Source organism: Thalassophryne amazonica, chromosome 9 (genome assembly GCF_902500255.1).
Source record: "Thalassophryne amazonica chromosome 9, fThaAma1.1, whole genome shotgun sequence".
In the NCBI taxonomy this organism is placed as follows: Eukaryota; Metazoa; Chordata; class Actinopteri; order Batrachoidiformes; family Batrachoididae; genus Thalassophryne; species Thalassophryne amazonica.
In genome coordinates, this window is record NC_047111.1 from 59,695,172 (window position 1) to 59,713,891 (window position 18,720).

Sequence of the window (18,720 nt, forward strand, 5' to 3'; positions counted from 1 at the left end):
GTGTAAAGATGTATATATATGTGTGTAAAGATGTATATATATGTGTGTATATATATGTATATATATGTGTGTATATATATATATATATATGTATATATATATATGTGTGTGTGTGGTTTTTTTTTTTCCCCCCCTGTGTGGCACACCCACATTGTTGGTGAGAGAAAGGATATGCTGGGAGAAACACTTTGTTGCAAGCAGCAGCTTGTAACAGTTTAAAGCATCAGGTGGAGAAACAAGTTCAACCTTAGAGACGTGATAACTGGCTTTATTTTAGGATGCATCACCTCAGTGTCTTTGGGATTAGTTTGGGCTATGAGTGAAAATACCAGTTTTTAAATACCTATGTGACCTATGTTAGCTTACAGAAAAGTTGAATAATATGAGCCACTTAGGAGACACACCTGTCTGTATCAGGTACCAGTAATAAGAATTTGTATCGGAGCAAAAACCAAATTATGAGGTAAAAGGAATTGCTTGTAGAGCATCGAGACTGTTTGTCTGATGTCTCCCAGTTTTCAAGACATTTTTCTGCATTACAGTGATAAAGGGAAGAGACAAACAGCAAATTCTCTCAAACAAGAAGGTGAAACCAGGCTGTTTTTAAGTGTTTACTCAATAAATCATATAAATGGTTAATTTATCAAAATAGTTTTTTAAATCTTCTGTTCAGTAGATATCCTGTTAAAAATAAACAAACAATTCTTGGTAAATGCAAGGCTGTATTATGAGCTCATAATTTCTAAGTTGTTTACATGTTCTCCAAATTTATAAGAATTTAAATTTCACATATTTTGCATCTTTTAAATGTAGTAAGTTTTCTTTTCCATGCTCTACAGGTAAACTCTAAAAAAGACACAGTAGCAGAGCAATTAAATGGAAATCTCTCTGTGCTTCTTTGTTTTTTATTTGTTTGCTCAGAGCTGCGTAAACAAGCCAGACAGGTGGAGAATGAGCTGGACCTGAAGCTGGTTTCCTTCAGTAAACACTGTACCAGCTACAGCAGTAGCAGCCGCAACCAGTGGACAAGAGACAGCAGGTCTGCTTGATAATTTCCAAAAAAATTCTGCATGTTCAGCTTAAGACACAATCTGTGGAAAATGTGGTAGTAAAGGATCAGTCTTTCTTCCACCTTGCACAAAGTGGTTCACAGTGTTACAAAAGCACACTCATGCGTGCTCATGGGCTTGTTGTTCCTGTTCATTTTTATGGTGTGGAAGCACAACACATCTGCCTTCTTGACCAGAAAAAATTTATGTAATACAATTTTAATGAAATTGGACTGAAAATAACTTTTATTTTGTTTAATGGTTAACATTTTTAGTATATTTAATCACTTGTAGGTTTGATTCTCACAGCTCATCTCACGACAACATGCTGGCAGCCATGATGACTGAGCTGGAGCAGTTGTTAGCCAGAGTAAGTTGAAGCTTTTAACGTTTTGGTACATGTGATTTCTAACTGTATTAGATAAAAGGATTCAGAGATTTTATTGCTAGTAGCTGTAAAAACAAAACAAAAAAACCTTTCGATTATGGTGACAGAGTTGCATATATAGATGTAATACAGGATGTGGAATATAAAACATCAAAAATGTATAACCAGTGTCATCTAATGCAATGAGTCTAGACTTCCAAAGCTAACTATCCTTTATGATGAAGTTGTTAGTCACATCTGCGCTAAGTGCACAAGCTGTGGATTATTGTGTGAAGTGGTGGGAACTAACCTCCAGCTTATTGATGAACAAGTGTTCCTGCTGGGTGTTCAAATCACTTAAACAGATAAGGTGGTTATTTCTGTAACTTTCTGAATGATTATGAGAAGTGAAGAAAGAGGATTTCAGCAGTGAAAAATGATAATGACTCCATCTGATCACTCTAGGCTTTGTAGTCATCATTTAATGTTAGCTTACAAGGTTTTTGCAAAGTTTCACAAAGCTAAAGAAACAGAAAACAGGAAATCAAAACAACAGCTGCATCAGCTTTAGGCATGGTATCTCACGGTCAGTCTACAGACTGCAATCCCGTACAGTGGCCTCCGCACCTCAGACAGAGAAAAAGAGCAGAATCAGTGAGCTGAAAAAACACACCTAAGGTATAATTCATCAGCAGTAAATTGACAGGAAAGCAGCAAAAATACTAAGGTGATTGCCAGCCGCTAGCCCTAAGCTTCATTAACAGATCCAGAATTTAGATAAAATTGACGCTGAGACCTGTTCCATTACTAATTAAAATGAATTTAAAAGGATAGGAAGCATAGTACCATACTATGCCAGTATGCTAGCCATAAGAGAGGGAGAATAATTGCATCTTAGCAAAACCTTGCTTGGCTGATTTTTTTTGTGGCAGCAATAATGCTGTTAAATCCAGTCCTGCCAAAAAAGAGTACTGACATCATGTTTAAATCCTTTGTGTTTAATTTTTCTATAACAGTTCTGTTTGTTCTAAAGTGCATTTATTGTTTTATATGAGATGCATCTGCTAAATGTAGAGTAAATGAGGTAGGTCTGATAAGTTGTTACACTGTAGCTTTGAAATCATGAGTTGAGATGATCTGTTAAACCTGCTTGTTGGCTCTAATCCTGAATTCCCCCCCCCCCCTTTTTTTTTTTTTGTGGCAGCTAACAGCAGTTAATGACAAGATGGCAGAATACACACACAGCGTGGGAGCTCCATCCTATAATACAGCATTGACACACACTTTACAGAGGCACAGAGACATTCTACAGGTACACAAATTCACTTTTGTCCATTGCCATCTTACACTCACAAGCATTTCAGTTCTACATCTTGTAAATATTTACATAGTTTGAAAAAGCAATGGGTATAAAATTCGATTTATGTACACCAAACCCACTGTATCGCTATGAGTAGCACTACAGGTTTGGTCGTGCGCACTGCCTCAGCGGTAATGTCCAGACTCACTTGCTATTTTTTGTCCACAGTGACACTAAATGCAAATTGGCTGTCTACACAAGAGCGTTAATTGGTGGATGTGGTAAATAATCACCATCATCTCAGGCAGCCACATTTCTTGTTTTCTCGCTTTTAGTAGGGCTTAGTGTTGGCATAAATATTTTGAAATACCCTCTTAAAAATATAGAGACGGTTATTATGAACAAGAAAATGCAAATCATTGACCAAATGATCCCCCTCTGAAGTTGAAACCTCCCAAATCATGCATTTTTCACTGCCTGGCAATGACAAAGAGCCTGTAAACCAGTAAAGAAAGCTATTTTAGTAGCATTTTCTTTTATCACACACAAAAATAATATTAAAGGAACGTTGTAGATATTGTGAAGTTTGCATAATGTGAGAATTTATGTCCATAATGGTCCATTTCTGAACATGTCAGTCATAGTCCATGGAGCTTCTTGCGGCCCTTCATGAGGTGAAAGACGTCACTCGATTTCGGTAGGGAAAGTGAAGCATCTCGAGCATAGCGAGCCTCCAGCCAGAGACGTCCTACTGTTGCCAGGCAGCATTTTGGAGTGAAAAATGCATGATTTGGGGAGTTTCGACTTCAGTGGGTATGGACAGGGGGATAGACTAGATCAGGGGTTTTCAAAGTGTGGGAGAGTGAGCCCCCTCAGAGAACAAATGAATAGTTGCGCTCCCCCCTTCCCCCACCTACACACATACACACAATTTCAACATCTTCGTGTGTTTCTTTTTATTCTTTTACACAACTTAAACACATTTTAAAAGTATTTGTGCATTTTTAAAGAACTGTCTATGCATTTACACATTTTACAGCCTTTGTAAACATTTTAAACATGTTTTTAAAGAACTTTCTATTCTATTTTTACCTTTTGTCATATTTTAAACATCTCGGTTTAAAAAAAACATTTAAACATCTCTGTGTGTTTTTAAATGTCTTTGGCATAACTAACACATTTTAACATAAATAATATTAATTCAACTTTACAGGGATGGGTATTGATAAGATTTTATCTATCGATGCCATTATCAATCCGATTCCTTATCCATTCCCTTATCAATACTTCCTGTGAATTTTCTGTGTACTAAAAGTAGGCTTTACAGGTTTTCTATGTCAATAACATTTTATTGAGTCTTAAAGTAAATAAATATGAAATTGGTCACTGGATCCTTGATCTCTGGACATAAATAGAAATAAACAAATTCTGTAGTTTTTTTTTTTTCTTTTTCTAAAAAGCATTTCCTTTCAGACATTAATGGCATGAATGTCACTCCATACCTCTGAGCTGAGCTCAGCGGGCTGCGCTGCAGCATCAGTGTAATTCATAAGGAATGCAGGACATCTCATTTTGGGAGGAAAAAATGTTTTAGTCTGTTGTAATTTGTTGTCTGTGTTACAGTGTTTGAAAAGAGGTGTCATTTGATTTTAAAATGGTGACTCGCTTTGAAGTTATTAATTCCGGCCAGACTAACTTAACTCGGCAGAGAGTGGCACAGTGTTTGGAGTGGTGCAAACGGAATAGAGCGGACATTGAAGGCCTGCCAGGTTGAAACCGACCGTCAAATCAGAACACACAGCGGGCGATCTGACCATCACATCACCCACATGAGCTCTGTTCCACATGATGTGGTGTCTGTGTTGCAGCGCGCCATCCACAAGACATGCATGTTGGGCAGAACGCGCGCGGGGCGACTGGATGCGCTGGGCCAGTAGATGTGGGCATGATCAAAGCCCACTGCTTCTCATTCATGTAATTTCATGAGCGAGTGTGTGCATGGCGCTCGCATGGACAGGCTGCTCCCAGGTTGAAATGGACCATCAGATCAGAACATGCAGCAGGTGATCTCACTGTCACGTCACCCACGTGAGCTTTGTTCCACATGATGCGGTGTCCTGCAGTGCGTCGTCCGCAAGACACATGCACTCGGCCAGTTGGAGATGTGGCAGCAGATGTGGACATGAATGAGATGAGTGAACTGCTTCTCATTCATGTCATTTCATAACTGGCAGTCAGAGCTTTTGGAAGGCACGGGTTCGAGTCCCGTTGGATTTTTTTTTTTTTTAATTGCACATAAGTGGCGCGATGTGGTGTACCTCACACTGTTCCTGCTCAAATGACACTGTTCTGTGCATGAACTCTCGCACCGAGATCATGCACGCCTGCCTGTTGGTGCAATGTTTCGTGGTGTGCTAATTCGAACTGTTTTGCGCTGTTTCGCCGTATTTGACCAAGCTTCACACTATGTGTGAAGGGGCCCTTAACCATTCTCGAAAAGAACCGGTTCTCGTTACCCATCCCTTGTGCTCCCCGCAAAGACCTCTGGCGCCCGCAGGGGGGGCGGGCGGGGGTGCTCACAGTTTGCCAACCACTGGACTAGATCATTGGGGCAATGATTTGCATTGTCTTGCTCATTATAACCGTCTCCATATTTTAGGGGGTATTTCCAAATTTTTGTGTTAACACCAACACCTACCATTACGGACACAAGTGCTCACATTATTCAAACCTCACAGTGCTGCACTCTGGTGTGACTTATACAGTAGTGTTCAGAATAATAGTAGTGCTATGTGACTATAAAGATTAATTCAGGTTTTGAGTATATTTCTTATTGTTACATGGGAAACAAGGTACCAGTAGATTCTCACAAATCCAACAAGACCAAGCATTCATGATATGCACACTCTTAAGGCTATGAAATTGGGCTATTAGTAAAAAAAGTAGAAAAGGGGGTGTTCACAATAATAGTAGCATCTGCTGTTGACACTACAAACTCAAAACTATTATGTTCAAACTGCTTTTTTTTTTTAGCAATCGTGTGAATCACTAAACTAGTATTTAGTTGTATAACCAGTTTTTCATGATTTCTTCACATCTGCGAGGCATTAATTTTGTTGGTTTGGAACCAAGATTTTGCTCGTTTACTAGTGTGCTTGGGGTCATTGTCTTGTTGAAACACCCATTTCAAGGGCATGTCCTCTTCAGCATAAGGCAACATGACCTCTTCAAGTACTTTGATATGTCCAAATTGATCCATGATACCTGGTTTGCGATATATAGGCCCAACACCATAGTAGGAGAAACATGCCCATATCATGATGCTTGCACAACCATGCTTCACTGTCTTCACTGTGAACTGTGGCTTGAATTCAGAGTTTGGGGGTTGTCTCACAAACTGTCTGTGGCCCTTGGATCCAAAAAGAACAATTTTACAACCCCTGGCAAAAATTATGGAATCACCGGCCTCGGAGGATGTTCATTCAGTTGTTTAATTTTGTAGAAAAAAAGCAGATCACAGACATGACACAACACTAAAGTCATTTCAAATGGCAACTTTCTGGCGTTAAGAAACACTATAAGAAATCAAGAAAAAAAGATTGTGGCAGTCAGTAACGGTTACTTTTTTAGACCAAGCAGATGAAAAAAATATGGAATCACTCAATTCTGAGGAAAAAATTATGGAATCACCCTGTAAATTTTCATCCCCAAAACTAACAGCTGCATCATATCAGATCTGCTCGTTAGTCTGCATCTAAAAAGGAGTGATCACACCTTGGAGAGCTGTTGCACCAAGTGGACTGACATGAATCATGGCTCCAACACGAGAGATGTCAATTTAAACAAAGGAGGGAATTATCAAACTCTTAAAAGAGGGTAAATCATCACGCAATGTTGCAAAAGATGTTAGTTGTTCACAGTCAGCTGTGTCTAAACTCTGGACCAAATACAAACAACATGGGAAGGTTGTTAAAGGCAAACATACTGGTAGACCAAGGAAGACATCAAAGCGTCAAGACAGAAAACTTAAAGCAATATGTCTCAAAAATCGAAAAATGCACAACAAAACAAATGAGGAACGAATGGGAGGAAACTGGAGTCAACGTCTGTGACCGAACTGTAAGAAACCGCCTAAAGGAAATGGGATTTACATACAGAAAAGCTAAACAAAAGCCATCATTAACACCTAAACAGAAAAAAAACAAGGTTACAATGGGCTAAGGATAAGCAATCATGGACTGTGGATGACTGGATGAAAGTCATATTCAGTGATGAATCTTGAATCTGCATTGGGCAAGGTGATGATGCTGGAACTTTTGTTTGGTGCCGTTCCAATGAGATTTATCAAGATGACTGCCTGAAGAGAACATGTAAATTTCCACAGTCATTGATGATATGGGGCTGCATGTCAGGTAAAGGCACTGGGGAGATGGCTGTCATTACATCATCAATAAATGCACAAGTTTACGTTGATATTTTGGACAATTGAAAGGATGTTTGGGGATGATTAAATCATTTTTCAAGATGATAATGCATCTTGCCATAGAGCAAAAACTGTGAAAACATTCCTTGCAAAAAGACACATAGGGTCAATGTCATGGCATAGGGTCAATGTCAAGGAGCAGATCTGATTTGATACAGGTGTTAGTTTGGGGGATGAAAATTTACAGGGTGATTCCATAATTTATTCCTCAGAATTGAGTGATTCCATATTTTTTTCCTCTGCTTGGTCTAAAAAAGTAACCGTTACTGACTGTCAAAATCTTTTTTTCTTGATTTCTTATAGTGTTTCTTAAAGCCAGAAAGTTGCCATTTGAAATGACTTTAGTTTTGTGTCATGTCTGTGATCTGTTTCTCTTTAGGCCAGTTGATGTGTTCTTTGGCAAATTGTAACCTCTTCTGCACATGTCTTTTATTTAACAGAGGGACTTTGCGGGGGATTCTTGCACATAAATTAACTTCACACAGGTGTCTTCTAACTGTCACAGCACTTACAGGTAACTCCAGACTGTCTTTGATCATCCTGGAGCTGATCAGTGGGTGAGCCTTTGCCTTTCTGGTTATTCTTCTATCCATTTTGATGGTTGTTTTCCGTTTTCTTCCACGCATCTGTTTTTTTTTTTTTTTTTTTTGTCCATTTTAAAGCATTGGAGATCATTGTAGATGAACAGCCTGTAATTTTTTGCACCGCGTATAAGTTTTCCCCTCTCCAATCAACTTTTTAATCAAACTACGCTGTTCTTCTGAACAATGTCTTGAACGTCCCATTTCCCTCAGGCTTTCAAAGAGAAAAGCATCTTCAACAGGTGCTGGCTTCATCCTTAAATAGGGGACACCTGATTCACACCTGTTTGTTCCACAAAATTGATGAACTCACTGACTGAATGCCACACTACTATTATTGTGAACACCCCCTTTTCTACTTTTTTTTACTAATAGCCCAATTTCATAGCCTTAAGAGTGTGCATATCATGAATGCTTGGTCTTGTTGGATTTGTGAGAATCTACTGAATCTACTGGTACCTTGTTTCCCATGTAACAATAAGAAATATACTCAAAACCTGGATTAATCTTTTTAGTCACATAGCACTACTATTATTCTGAACACTACTGTATAAGGGGTTTTGCTCTTCCAGAGCCAGTTTTTTTTTAAGAGGTGGGACTTATACTCCATAAAATACAGTAGCTTTTCCACATGGGCAGGTACTAAATAAACTCATCCTGCTAATTCTTCAGCACTGACTGTGAACAGTGGAATTGTCAGGTTCGGCAGTTTCAATCCGTCTTGGTTCCAGTCGGGCAATGCCCCCTCCATAGGTAGAAACAGCAAAATCCAGGATTACAAGCATTTTCAAAACCTCAAATCTCACGCAATGAAGCAAACTCTTAGCTTTTACACTCAAAGCATCAGGCTGGAAGTACTGCATGTGCAGGGTATTTTGTGAAGTTGCAAAATCAACAGCAAAGCCCTCTGGGTGCTGATGCAGTTTTTGTTACCGTTGATCTTTAATTTTCTGGATGACTGTACAGTCGTCCCTAATGTTTCATTTTGCCTTCTAGGACTATACGCATGAGTTCCATAAAACCAAAAGTAACTTCCTCAGCCTGCGAGAGCGAGAAGACCTCCTGGGTTCTGTTCACAGAGACATTGAGTAAGCACATTAATCACGCATACTGTTTTCACATCTATGAAATTAATTTTTCCAGGTATTTAACATATACATGCAGTTTTCTTGTCATTACTAATTCTTTTGAACTTTTCAACTTTAATGAGAAGAGAAGTCTGAGGGTGTGTACCTCTGATAGTGCCATGATAGTTGGCGATTATAGAAATCAGTTATATTATCAGCTATATGGAAACTGACAGATGTGTATGTCCACCTCTTTCTATCTGTTTGTTTGCAGAATTTTATTTATTTTTATTTCAGATGTCCCCAGTTGATGATGATCACTATGGCGGATCTGGTAACAATGTGCATAGAGATTTGGCAAAGGTTTTACACCAGATGCCCTTTCTAACACAACTCTAGTTCTACGAGGAGGCACATGTGCAGTTCCTGGTATTCCTAAGTGGTCTCCCAGCCAAATATTAATCTGACCAGACCAAGTGTGCACAGAATGCCATGGCTGCACATAAAGTGCTGATGACAATTAATATCTAAATTATGACGTCTCTTGTACTTGATATGAGTGGAGGCATGCGTACTCTGAATGCACCGTCATGATTAGTTGTTATTGCGTTGCTGTAGTTTGCGTTTGCTGCCCAAGCATAAGGTCCTCTGGTACAAGGCAACATGTGTCCCATGTGTCCTTCTTGCATGACCATCTGGAGTTGTCAGGTATTGGACCTGGCATAAAATGTCCCAAGTCAAAATATTGATCCATACCAGTTCATATCTGTGTGTCTGTACGTACTCCGAATGTCTAATTGTCATGAGGTGTCAGGAATATTCTGTAAGTGCATATCCAAAATATTTTTTTGAAAATAGCATGAAGGATCTTAAACATACATGGTGTTTTCTCCATTTTCTGTCATCCGCAATTGCATTTAGAGGCTGTGGAGAATGATCACTCAGTAGCAACACACACTTCAACTCCATACTCTTTGGTTTCAGATGTTCATTGATACAGTCATATCAATGGTCCATTTCAACCTGGGAGCAGTCTGTCCATGTGAGCATAATCTATAGTCACGTGAGCATGCAAGTGGTTATGATGATGATGTCAAGACCAAGCTGAGCCTGTGCTGAGCTGCTCCCGAATGACTTGTCGTGCTGCCTTTTTCCTGTAGGGGGCATATCTGTCTACTATGTAACCTCCATCTCTCCTAATTTTCATCCTCTCTCTCTGGGGAGATCTTTCCTAAGTGCCTTCTACAGTAAATCAAACCACAAAGCTTTCATTCAGCCAAAGTCGAGAGTAGAGTGGTTACATGTGGACTGTCTAATACAGAGAAAAGCTTTATCAGAGGGAGGGAGTGAACTGCACCCAGTCTGTGAGAGAGAGAGAGAGAGACTGAGAGAGAGAGAGAGAGAGACTGAGAGAGAGAGAGAGAGAGACTGAGAGAGACTGATCCAGAGCTTCACTAATTGTCCAGAAGACAAGATTGAAATGTATTGCCAGTGAGATGAGCGCAATGGAGTAAACGTGAAAGAACTGAAGCGATAACAGATGATGAACTTGGCCAGACAAGGAGGAGTTGTTGTAAATAGGAGATGGAGAAAATCAGTGTTAAACAAAAGGGATCTCTTAAAATTCCTAATGTAGGAAGCCCATAATCGGCATCCAGTCATCAGTTAACATGACGGAGAGAAATTTCCCTTCCAGAGCTGAGCAGTGACTTGGGAAACACTTGCTTATGTTGTTGACATACTCTGCATTCACAGTCAAATTTTTCTCTTCAGTATCCATCAGTTTTCAGAATCATAACAAAAAGTTATACTGTTTTGACAAAAGTTGAGTGATTTTTTTAATAAGAACACCGTAGTTATCAATGCACAATGGCCAGTGTTGCTCATGGGCTAGGTAAGATCTAGACTTTGCTTGTGCAAGGGTCTATACCAGATTACGGTATTATCAAATGACCGTGATAAGACATGCGGTGTGCAATCCTGTCCCCATATTTTCAATATAAGCACTGGATGTGGCGAGCCATTAGTCCCCGGCTTTGGCAGCAGTCATCTCTCAGTGTCTCACAGTACGGTGGCAATGCAACAAACAAGAACAGCATATGCACACTGAGTTTTTAAAAAAAAAATGCATTTTCTCTGGCTATGTTAGCATGGCTAAAATAAAAATACGAATGCTTTGCTTCTCCCCGCTCCACATACCTACAAAGACTGTGTCTCAGGATGGCACAAGTTAAAAGCACAGATAAAGCCTTTCCCGTCAGCTAGGTAGTGCTTTCCACATACATACCTGAATTCTCCATTCTTCCTGCTAATGTTTCAGACCAAGGGGTTATCCTGATGGAAAGGTGACGAACATGCCCACCACAACACCTTTTGTGTAAAAGTCCACTTTTGAAAACATTTTTTTCTACTTGTGTTTTGGGTTCTAGCTTTAAAATCAGGTCAGTTATGGTTAGAGAAACCATAGATATGAAAATTATTAAGGCTCTTGGGGTTAGTATTCCTATCAAACAAACATGTAGGGTGCGATGTCAGTTTGGGACGAGGTAAAAGCAGAGAGATGGTGAAAATGTGCTAAAGAAAATACTAATAGAACACACAATAAGCAGTATCATTAAAGTATTAAAAAGCTGGGTTACACACCAACACCATACATTATGAATGCATTTAAATAAAATTTATATAAGCGGTATTAAGCACTTAAATGTATGTATACATATAGCGTATCAGGTGTCCAATGTATCATGCCATATTGAGTTTTGAGTAACAATATAGAGCCCCCACAGGGCTCTATATTGATATAGGGGGCTCTATAGGGGGAGGTGATGGTCTAGTGGTTAAGGTGTTGGGCTTGAGTCCAGAAGATCATGGGTTCAAATCCTCGCCTGACTGGAAAATCACTCAGGGTCCTTGGGCAAGACCTTTAATCCCCTATTGCTCCCTGTGTGTAGTGAGCGCCTTGTATGGCAGCACCCTGACATCGGGGTGAATGTGAGGCATAATTGGAAAAGCGCTTTGAGCGTCTGATGCAGATGGAAAAGCGCTATATAAATGCAGTCCATTTACCATTTACCCTATGCTCATGTACAGTGCTTAGAGAAGAATTATATTGTGATTTGATGTTGCATAAATAAATACATTCATTTGAATGGAGCTGGAGTTAATAACAAAGTTTCTGTTGATGATGTTTGGTTTGATGTGTAGGTACCCTCAGTTTTGTATATGATCAAATGTAATTGGACACTTGTTTCAATGACAAGTCTGTGAGATTACAGAATTGTTTCATTGATAACTCAACCGTTTCAAACAATTATTATGAATGGTAAGCAGGTCACAGTATGCTAAATCAGTTTAGAGCAGGTCAAAAAGTCAATAACTGTGCATGATGGAGACTAATGAGGGAAGCCACCAAGCCACCCATGACAGCTACAACCATCACTGATTGGAGAGACAGCTTTTGCCATAATGTGTGCCTGTAGCTTCAATAATCATAGCTTTGTGGTAGAGTATCGCAGAGAAAGTTGTCGCTGAAGCAAAAATCTGAAATCATTGCTCAAGCTTCTAATATGCCCTTTGACAAACTTAAATTTCTTGTTTTCTTTAGGTTTTAAAAGTGTTTTCTTTTGGCTATTCTACCATATGTCAAAGCACCCATACTCCATAGGATAGTTACAACACTTAATTTTGGCTTAATTTTAGTTTATTTTTATTTATGTTTTGTCTAATTTGCCCTGTTATATTTATTAGCTCAATTCCACATTGTATACTGCTGTTTCTGTTTTGACTCTACATTTGCCCCTTTGTCTTCTATTTTAGGTCGTACAAGAGCAGCTCACAGGTGAATAACAGAAGGAATGAGCTTTTCCTGAAGGAACATGAACATCTCAGAAAGTAAGATTAAATTGTTACTATCAAAGAGGTTATATATTAAGAACTGGAGTCGGCACTCGCACTGAGCCGTGTCCGGGCAAAGAGGCACGGTAGCTCCCTCATTGAAGTTCTATTAGTCTCCTCAAAAAAACAGGTGGAATATGCCAGAAAGCTGCACATGTTGGCAAAGCCACAAACAGAGGAACAAAGGAGACAATATTTCCTTCCATAAGTAAGCGGTTTTGGTTATTTTTGTCACTTTGTCTGTGACATTTGGTTGATAAACAGGTGTATGTTTCCTGCCTTGTCGTACACAGACGATTAACTCTTCACTCACACACAGAGATGTGCACACACACCACTGACTTGATGAATGAAACACGGTCAATAAAGGATAATTGTGTAAAAATACTAATATATATATATATATATATATATATATATATATATATATATATATATATATATATATATATATATATATATATATATATATATATATATATATATATATATATATATATATATATATCCATCCATTTTCTTCCGCTTTATCCGGAGTCGGGTCGCGGGGGCAGCAGCTCAAGCAAAGCCGCCCAGACCTCCCGATCCACACACACCTCCCCCAGCTCCTCCGGGGGAACCCCAAGGCATTCCCAAGCCAGCCGAGAGATGTAGTCCCTCCAGCGTGTCCTGGGTCTTCCCCGGGGCCTCCTCCCAGTGGGATGTGCCCAGAACACCTCTCCAGCGAGGCGTCCAGGGGGCATCCGGAAAAGATGCCCGAGCCACCTCAACTGACTCCTTTCAACGTGGAGGAGCAGCGGCTCGACTCCGAGCTCCTCCCGAGTGACCGAGCTCCTCACCCTATCTCTAAGGGAGCGCCCAGCCACCCTGCGGAGGAAACTCATCTCGGCCGCTTGTACTCGCGATCTCGTTCTTTCGGTCATGAGCCAAATCTCATGACCATAGGTGAGGATCGGAACGCAGATCGATTGGTAAATCGAGAGCTTTGCCCCCCTACTCAGCTCTCTCTTCTCCACAACAGTCCGATACAGCGACCGCATCACTGCAGATGCTGCACCGATCCGTCTATCGATCTCACGCTCCATCCGTCCCTCACTCGTGAACAAGACCCCGAGATACTTAAACTCCTCCACTTGAGGCAAGGACACTCCACCGACCTGAAGAGGGCAAAGCACCTTTTTCCGGTCGAGAACCATGGCCTCGGATTTGGAGGTGCTGATTTTCATCCCGGACACTTCACTCTCGGCTGCAAACCACCCCAGTGCACGCTGAAGGTCCTGATTTGACGAAGCCAACAGAACCACATCGTCCGCAAACAGCAGGGACGAGATTCTGTGGTTCCCAAACCAGACCCCCTCTACACCCTGGCTGCGCCTAGAAATTCTGTCCATAAAAATATTGAACAGAACCGGTGACAAAGGGCAGCCCTGGTGGAGGCCAACGTGCACTGGAAACAGGTTTGACTTACTACCGGCAATGCGAACCAAGCTCCTACTGCAGTCGTACAGGGACCGGATAGCCCTTAGCAAAGGACCCCGGACCCTGTACTCCCAGAACACTCCCCACAGGGTGCCCCGAGGGACACGGTCGAACGCCTTCTCCAGATTCACAAAACACATGTGGACTGGTTGGGCGAACTCCCATGAACCCTCGAGCACCCGATGGAGCGTGTAGAGCTGGTCCAGTGTGCCGCAACCAGGACGAAAACCACACTGCTCCTCCTGAATCCGAGGTTCGACCATCGGTCGAATTCTCCTCTCCAGTACTCTGGAATAGACCTTACCGGGGAGGCTGAGGAGTGTGATTCCCCTATAGTTGGAACACACCCTCCGGTCCCCCTTCTTAAACAGAGGGACCACCACCCCGGTCTGCCAATCCAGAGGCACTGTCCCCGATCGCCAAGCGATGTTGCAGAGGCGTGTCAGCCAAGACAGCCCCACAACATCCAGAGACCTAAGGTACTCAGGACGGATTTCATCCACCCCAGGAGCCTTGCCACCGAGGAGCTTTCTAACCACCTCGGTGACTTCGGCCTGGGTAATGGATGAGTCCGCCTCTGAGTCCCCAGTCTCTGCTTCCTCTTCGGAAGACGTGACGATGGGATTGAGGAGATCCTTGAAGTACTCCTTCCACCGCCCGACAACATCCCCAGTCAGGGTCAACAGCTCCCCACCCGCACTGTAAACTCACCACCAGGTGGTGATCAGTCGACAGCTCTGCCCCTCTCTTCACTCGAGTGTCCGAGACACGTGGCCGAAGGTCAGATGATACGACTACAAAGTCGATCATCGACCTCCGGCTCAGGGTGTCCTGGTGCCACGTGCACTTATGGACACCCTTGGGCTCGAACATGGTGTTCGTGATGGACAAACTGTGACTAGCACAGAAGTCCAGCAACTGAACACCACTCGGGTTCAGATCGGGGAGGCCATGCTTCCCGATCACACCCCTCCAGGTCTCACATCGCCGCCCACGTGGGCGTTGAAATCCCCCAGGAGAACAATGGAGTCCCCAGTCAAAGCGCTATCTAGTACCCCTCCCAGGGACTCCAGGAAGGTCGGGTACTCTGCACTGCTGCTCGGCCTGTAGGCCGAGACAACGGTGAGAGACCTGTCCCCGACCCGAAGGCGTAGGGACGCGACCCTCTCGTTCACCGGAGTGAATTATACGCTTCGTAATGGTTTTAGGAGCTACACTATGTTGAAAACAGCAGCAGCAGAAGCTCAGCCCAGCAGATCTGTGTAACTTTCAACACTAATATTTTGGAATGTGTGGGTGTCAGAGTAAGTTTAATACTTTCCTGACATGATTTAATGTTAATTAATTTTACTGGCTCAATATCCAGGTCAGAATGGCATTTTAACGTGTTCTTCTAAGTGTGTTCAGTCGCAAATACCCAATGAAAATGCATTAACATCCGGGAACTTTGTCAGTATTTTGTCTGGTTACGAGGCATCATGTCGCTGTCCATGAAGGAACGTTCGCATTTAATAGGCAGCATTGGGAGTGCGGACTCTAGTTCTTATACAACCCCTGGCAAAAATTATGGAATCACCGGCCTCGGAGGATGTTCATTCATTTGTTTAATTTTGTAGAAAAAAAGCAGATCACAGACATGATACAAAACTAAAGTCATTTCAAATGGCAACTTTCTGGCTTTAAGAAACACTATAAGAAATCAAGAAAAAAAGATTGTGGCAGTCAGTAACGGATACTTTTTTAGACCAAGCAGAGGAAAAAAATATGGAATCACTCAATTCTGAGGAAAAAATTATGGAATCACCCTGTAAATTTTCATCCCCAAAACTAACACCTGCATCATATCAGATCTGCTCGTTAGTCTGCATCTAAAAAGGAGTGATCACACCTTGGAGAGCTGTTGCACCAAGTGGACTGACATGAATCATGGCTCCAACACGAGAGATGTCAATTGAAACAAAGGAGAGGTGATTCCATAATTTTTGCCAGGGGTTGTATATAACCTCTTTGGTTACTATATAGTGCCCTCCAAATGTGTTGGAACCCTTGGTATTTCACACATTGTAATTTTATTTATGCTATTTTGAGTACAAAAAATAGAACCACTGCCTTCTTGCATTTAAGATTTTGGAAAAAGAAAAAAATCTGATGAATTAAATCAAAGCTTCCAGAAAACAATTACCTCTTCAAGTCAGGTTCCTCCGGGAGCAATCTTGAAAGGATTCATGGTACCACAAGCAACTTTACAGTCTACCATAGTGTACAAAAATGATAAGACACCAAGATCATACAGACTTTACATAATTGAGGAAGTAGCCTCTAATTGAATTAACAAACCTTTGTTCTCAAGGTCTACCAGAATCTCAGGGTCATGATTAATGAAGGAGTTGGAGGCATCAGACACTAATTTAACTTCATCCACCTTTACAGTAAGAGAGCACTGCATCATCATAGCCTAAAAATATGTCCACCAAGGAGGAAACTATTAATCCAAAATTGACATCTGTCTTGGTCTTGTCGGGTCGAGGAGCATGCGCTGGTGCATCACGTCAGTGTGTCCACCACATTATGAAACTGCCCTGATCCTTGGATGGTAACTACCCAAGTACACAACTAGATCAAACCCATAGCCTGAAAACAGCCATTTACCTGCCACAGCCAGATGATAGAAATGAGGACAAATTTATTAGCCCCCCTATGAAATTTAGCATTTTCTTCCAAATTTTCACAGGTGCTTTTTCAACACAGCATTTGTAAACATCAGCAAAAATGATACACAATTGACTATTAGCATCAGGAGGGCTGATATTCAACTCAAATACTTTATTCAGGACACAAAAAAACGGTCCATATCACCAAAGAGACAGACATATACAAGAGACAAAATAAATACAACAAAACAGTCAGAAATACACAAAATAAAAAGTTTAAATTTTTACATAGTGTCGAGGTGAACCTGACCACACTTATTGCAGGGTTCACGAGTGTTGCAGTTATGCTGTTGGATGACTCAGATAGTCATTGCACAGACACCTATACATTAGATTCTTGAATACAGCAGGACAGGTGGGTACACCAACACTGACAAACATCCGGCCTGCACTGCGCCATCGTGGCATTTTAAGCAGCAGTCTCATTCCATCATTATATGCCACATTAAGTTTCTGCATACTGCTTTTTCTGTAGTGCTGCCATAAGTGGGCAGTATACATTGGGTGGCAAAAAAGATAGAACAAGTGTGGTTTTTAAATACTAAAGGGGGTTCAGCATACAGTGGATTGCAAAAGTATTCAGCCCCTTGGTATTTCACACATTTTAATTTGTTTATGGCATTTCAAATACAAAAACTAAATCAGGCTTCTCAGTATAAAAATTTCTAAAATTATCTTCCTTAGACTCAAACTGAAAGTAAATCTCTACAACTTGATATATATTAATTAAAAATATAAGTTAAAATGATGGGTTGCTAAGTAATCAGTCCCTTTGGTATAATACCTGTAAATAACCAGTTTAATTTCTAGTTTTCTTCAGATATGTCAGGGGATGGATACATGAACATTTCCAAGTCACTGAATATGTCTTGGACTTTATTTACATCAGTTATGAAGAAACACAAACAGTGTGGCACTCTATGACACAGTAGTGTTCAGAATAATAGTAGTGCTATGTGACTAAAAAGATGAATCCAGGTTTTGAGTATATTTCTTATTGTTACATGGGAAACAAGGTACCAGTAGATTCAGTAGATTCTCACAAATCCAACAAGACCAAGCATTCATGATATGCACACTCTTAAGGCTATGAAATTGGGCTATTAGTAAAAAAAAAAGTAGAAAAGGGGGTGTTCACAATAATAGTAGTGTGGCATTCAGTCAGTGAGTTCGTCAATTTTGTGGAACAAACAGGTGTGAATCAGGTGTCCCCTATTTAAGGATGAAGCCAGCACCTGTTGAACATGCTTTTCTCTTTGAAAGCCTGAGGAAAATGGGATGTTCAAGACATTGTTCAGAAGAACAGCATAGTTTGATTAAAACGTTGATTGGAGAGGGGATAACTTATACGCAGGTGCAAAAAATTATAGGCTGTTCATCTACAACAGTGATGTCCAAACTATTCCAGAAAGGGCCGAGAGGGTGCAGGTTTTCTTTGCAGCCACTAACTCCAGCAGGTGATTTCACTGATGAACTCATCCCACCTGCTCAAAGTGATGTTAATCAGTGAAATCACCTGCTGGAGTCAGTGGCTGCAAAGAAAACCTGCACCCTCTCGGCCCTTTCTGGAATAGTTTGGACACCACTGATCTACAATGATCTCCAATGCTTTAAAATGGACAAAAACAAAAAACAAAAAAACAGACGCGTGGAAGAAAATGGAAAACAACCATCAAAATGGATAGAAGAATAACCAGAATGGCAAAGGCTCATCCATTGATCAGCTCCAGGATGATCAAAGACAGTCTGGAGTTACCTGTAAGTGCTGTGACAGTTAGAAGACGCCTGT

General features: G+C 41.0%; 1 protein-coding gene across 1 annotated transcript in view; it reads left to right on the forward strand.

The window, feature by feature from the left end:
• Positions 1–923: 923 nt before the first annotated feature.
• LOC117517206 (Golgi SNAP receptor complex member 1-like) overlaps positions 924–18,720 on the forward strand; it is a 31,478-nt gene continuing 13,681 nt past the window's right edge. The window contains exons 1-5 of the mRNA XM_034178147.1: positions 924–1,039; positions 1,359–1,419; positions 2,621–2,728; positions 8,777–8,868; positions 12,664–12,738. Coding sequence (XP_034034038.1) covers positions 1,375–1,419; positions 2,621–2,728; positions 8,777–8,868; positions 12,664–12,738 — 320 coding nt within the window. The 5' untranslated portion in view covers positions 924–1,039; positions 1,359–1,374. The remainder of the gene's footprint in view (positions 1,040–1,358; positions 1,420–2,620; positions 2,729–8,776; positions 8,869–12,663; positions 12,739–18,720) is intronic.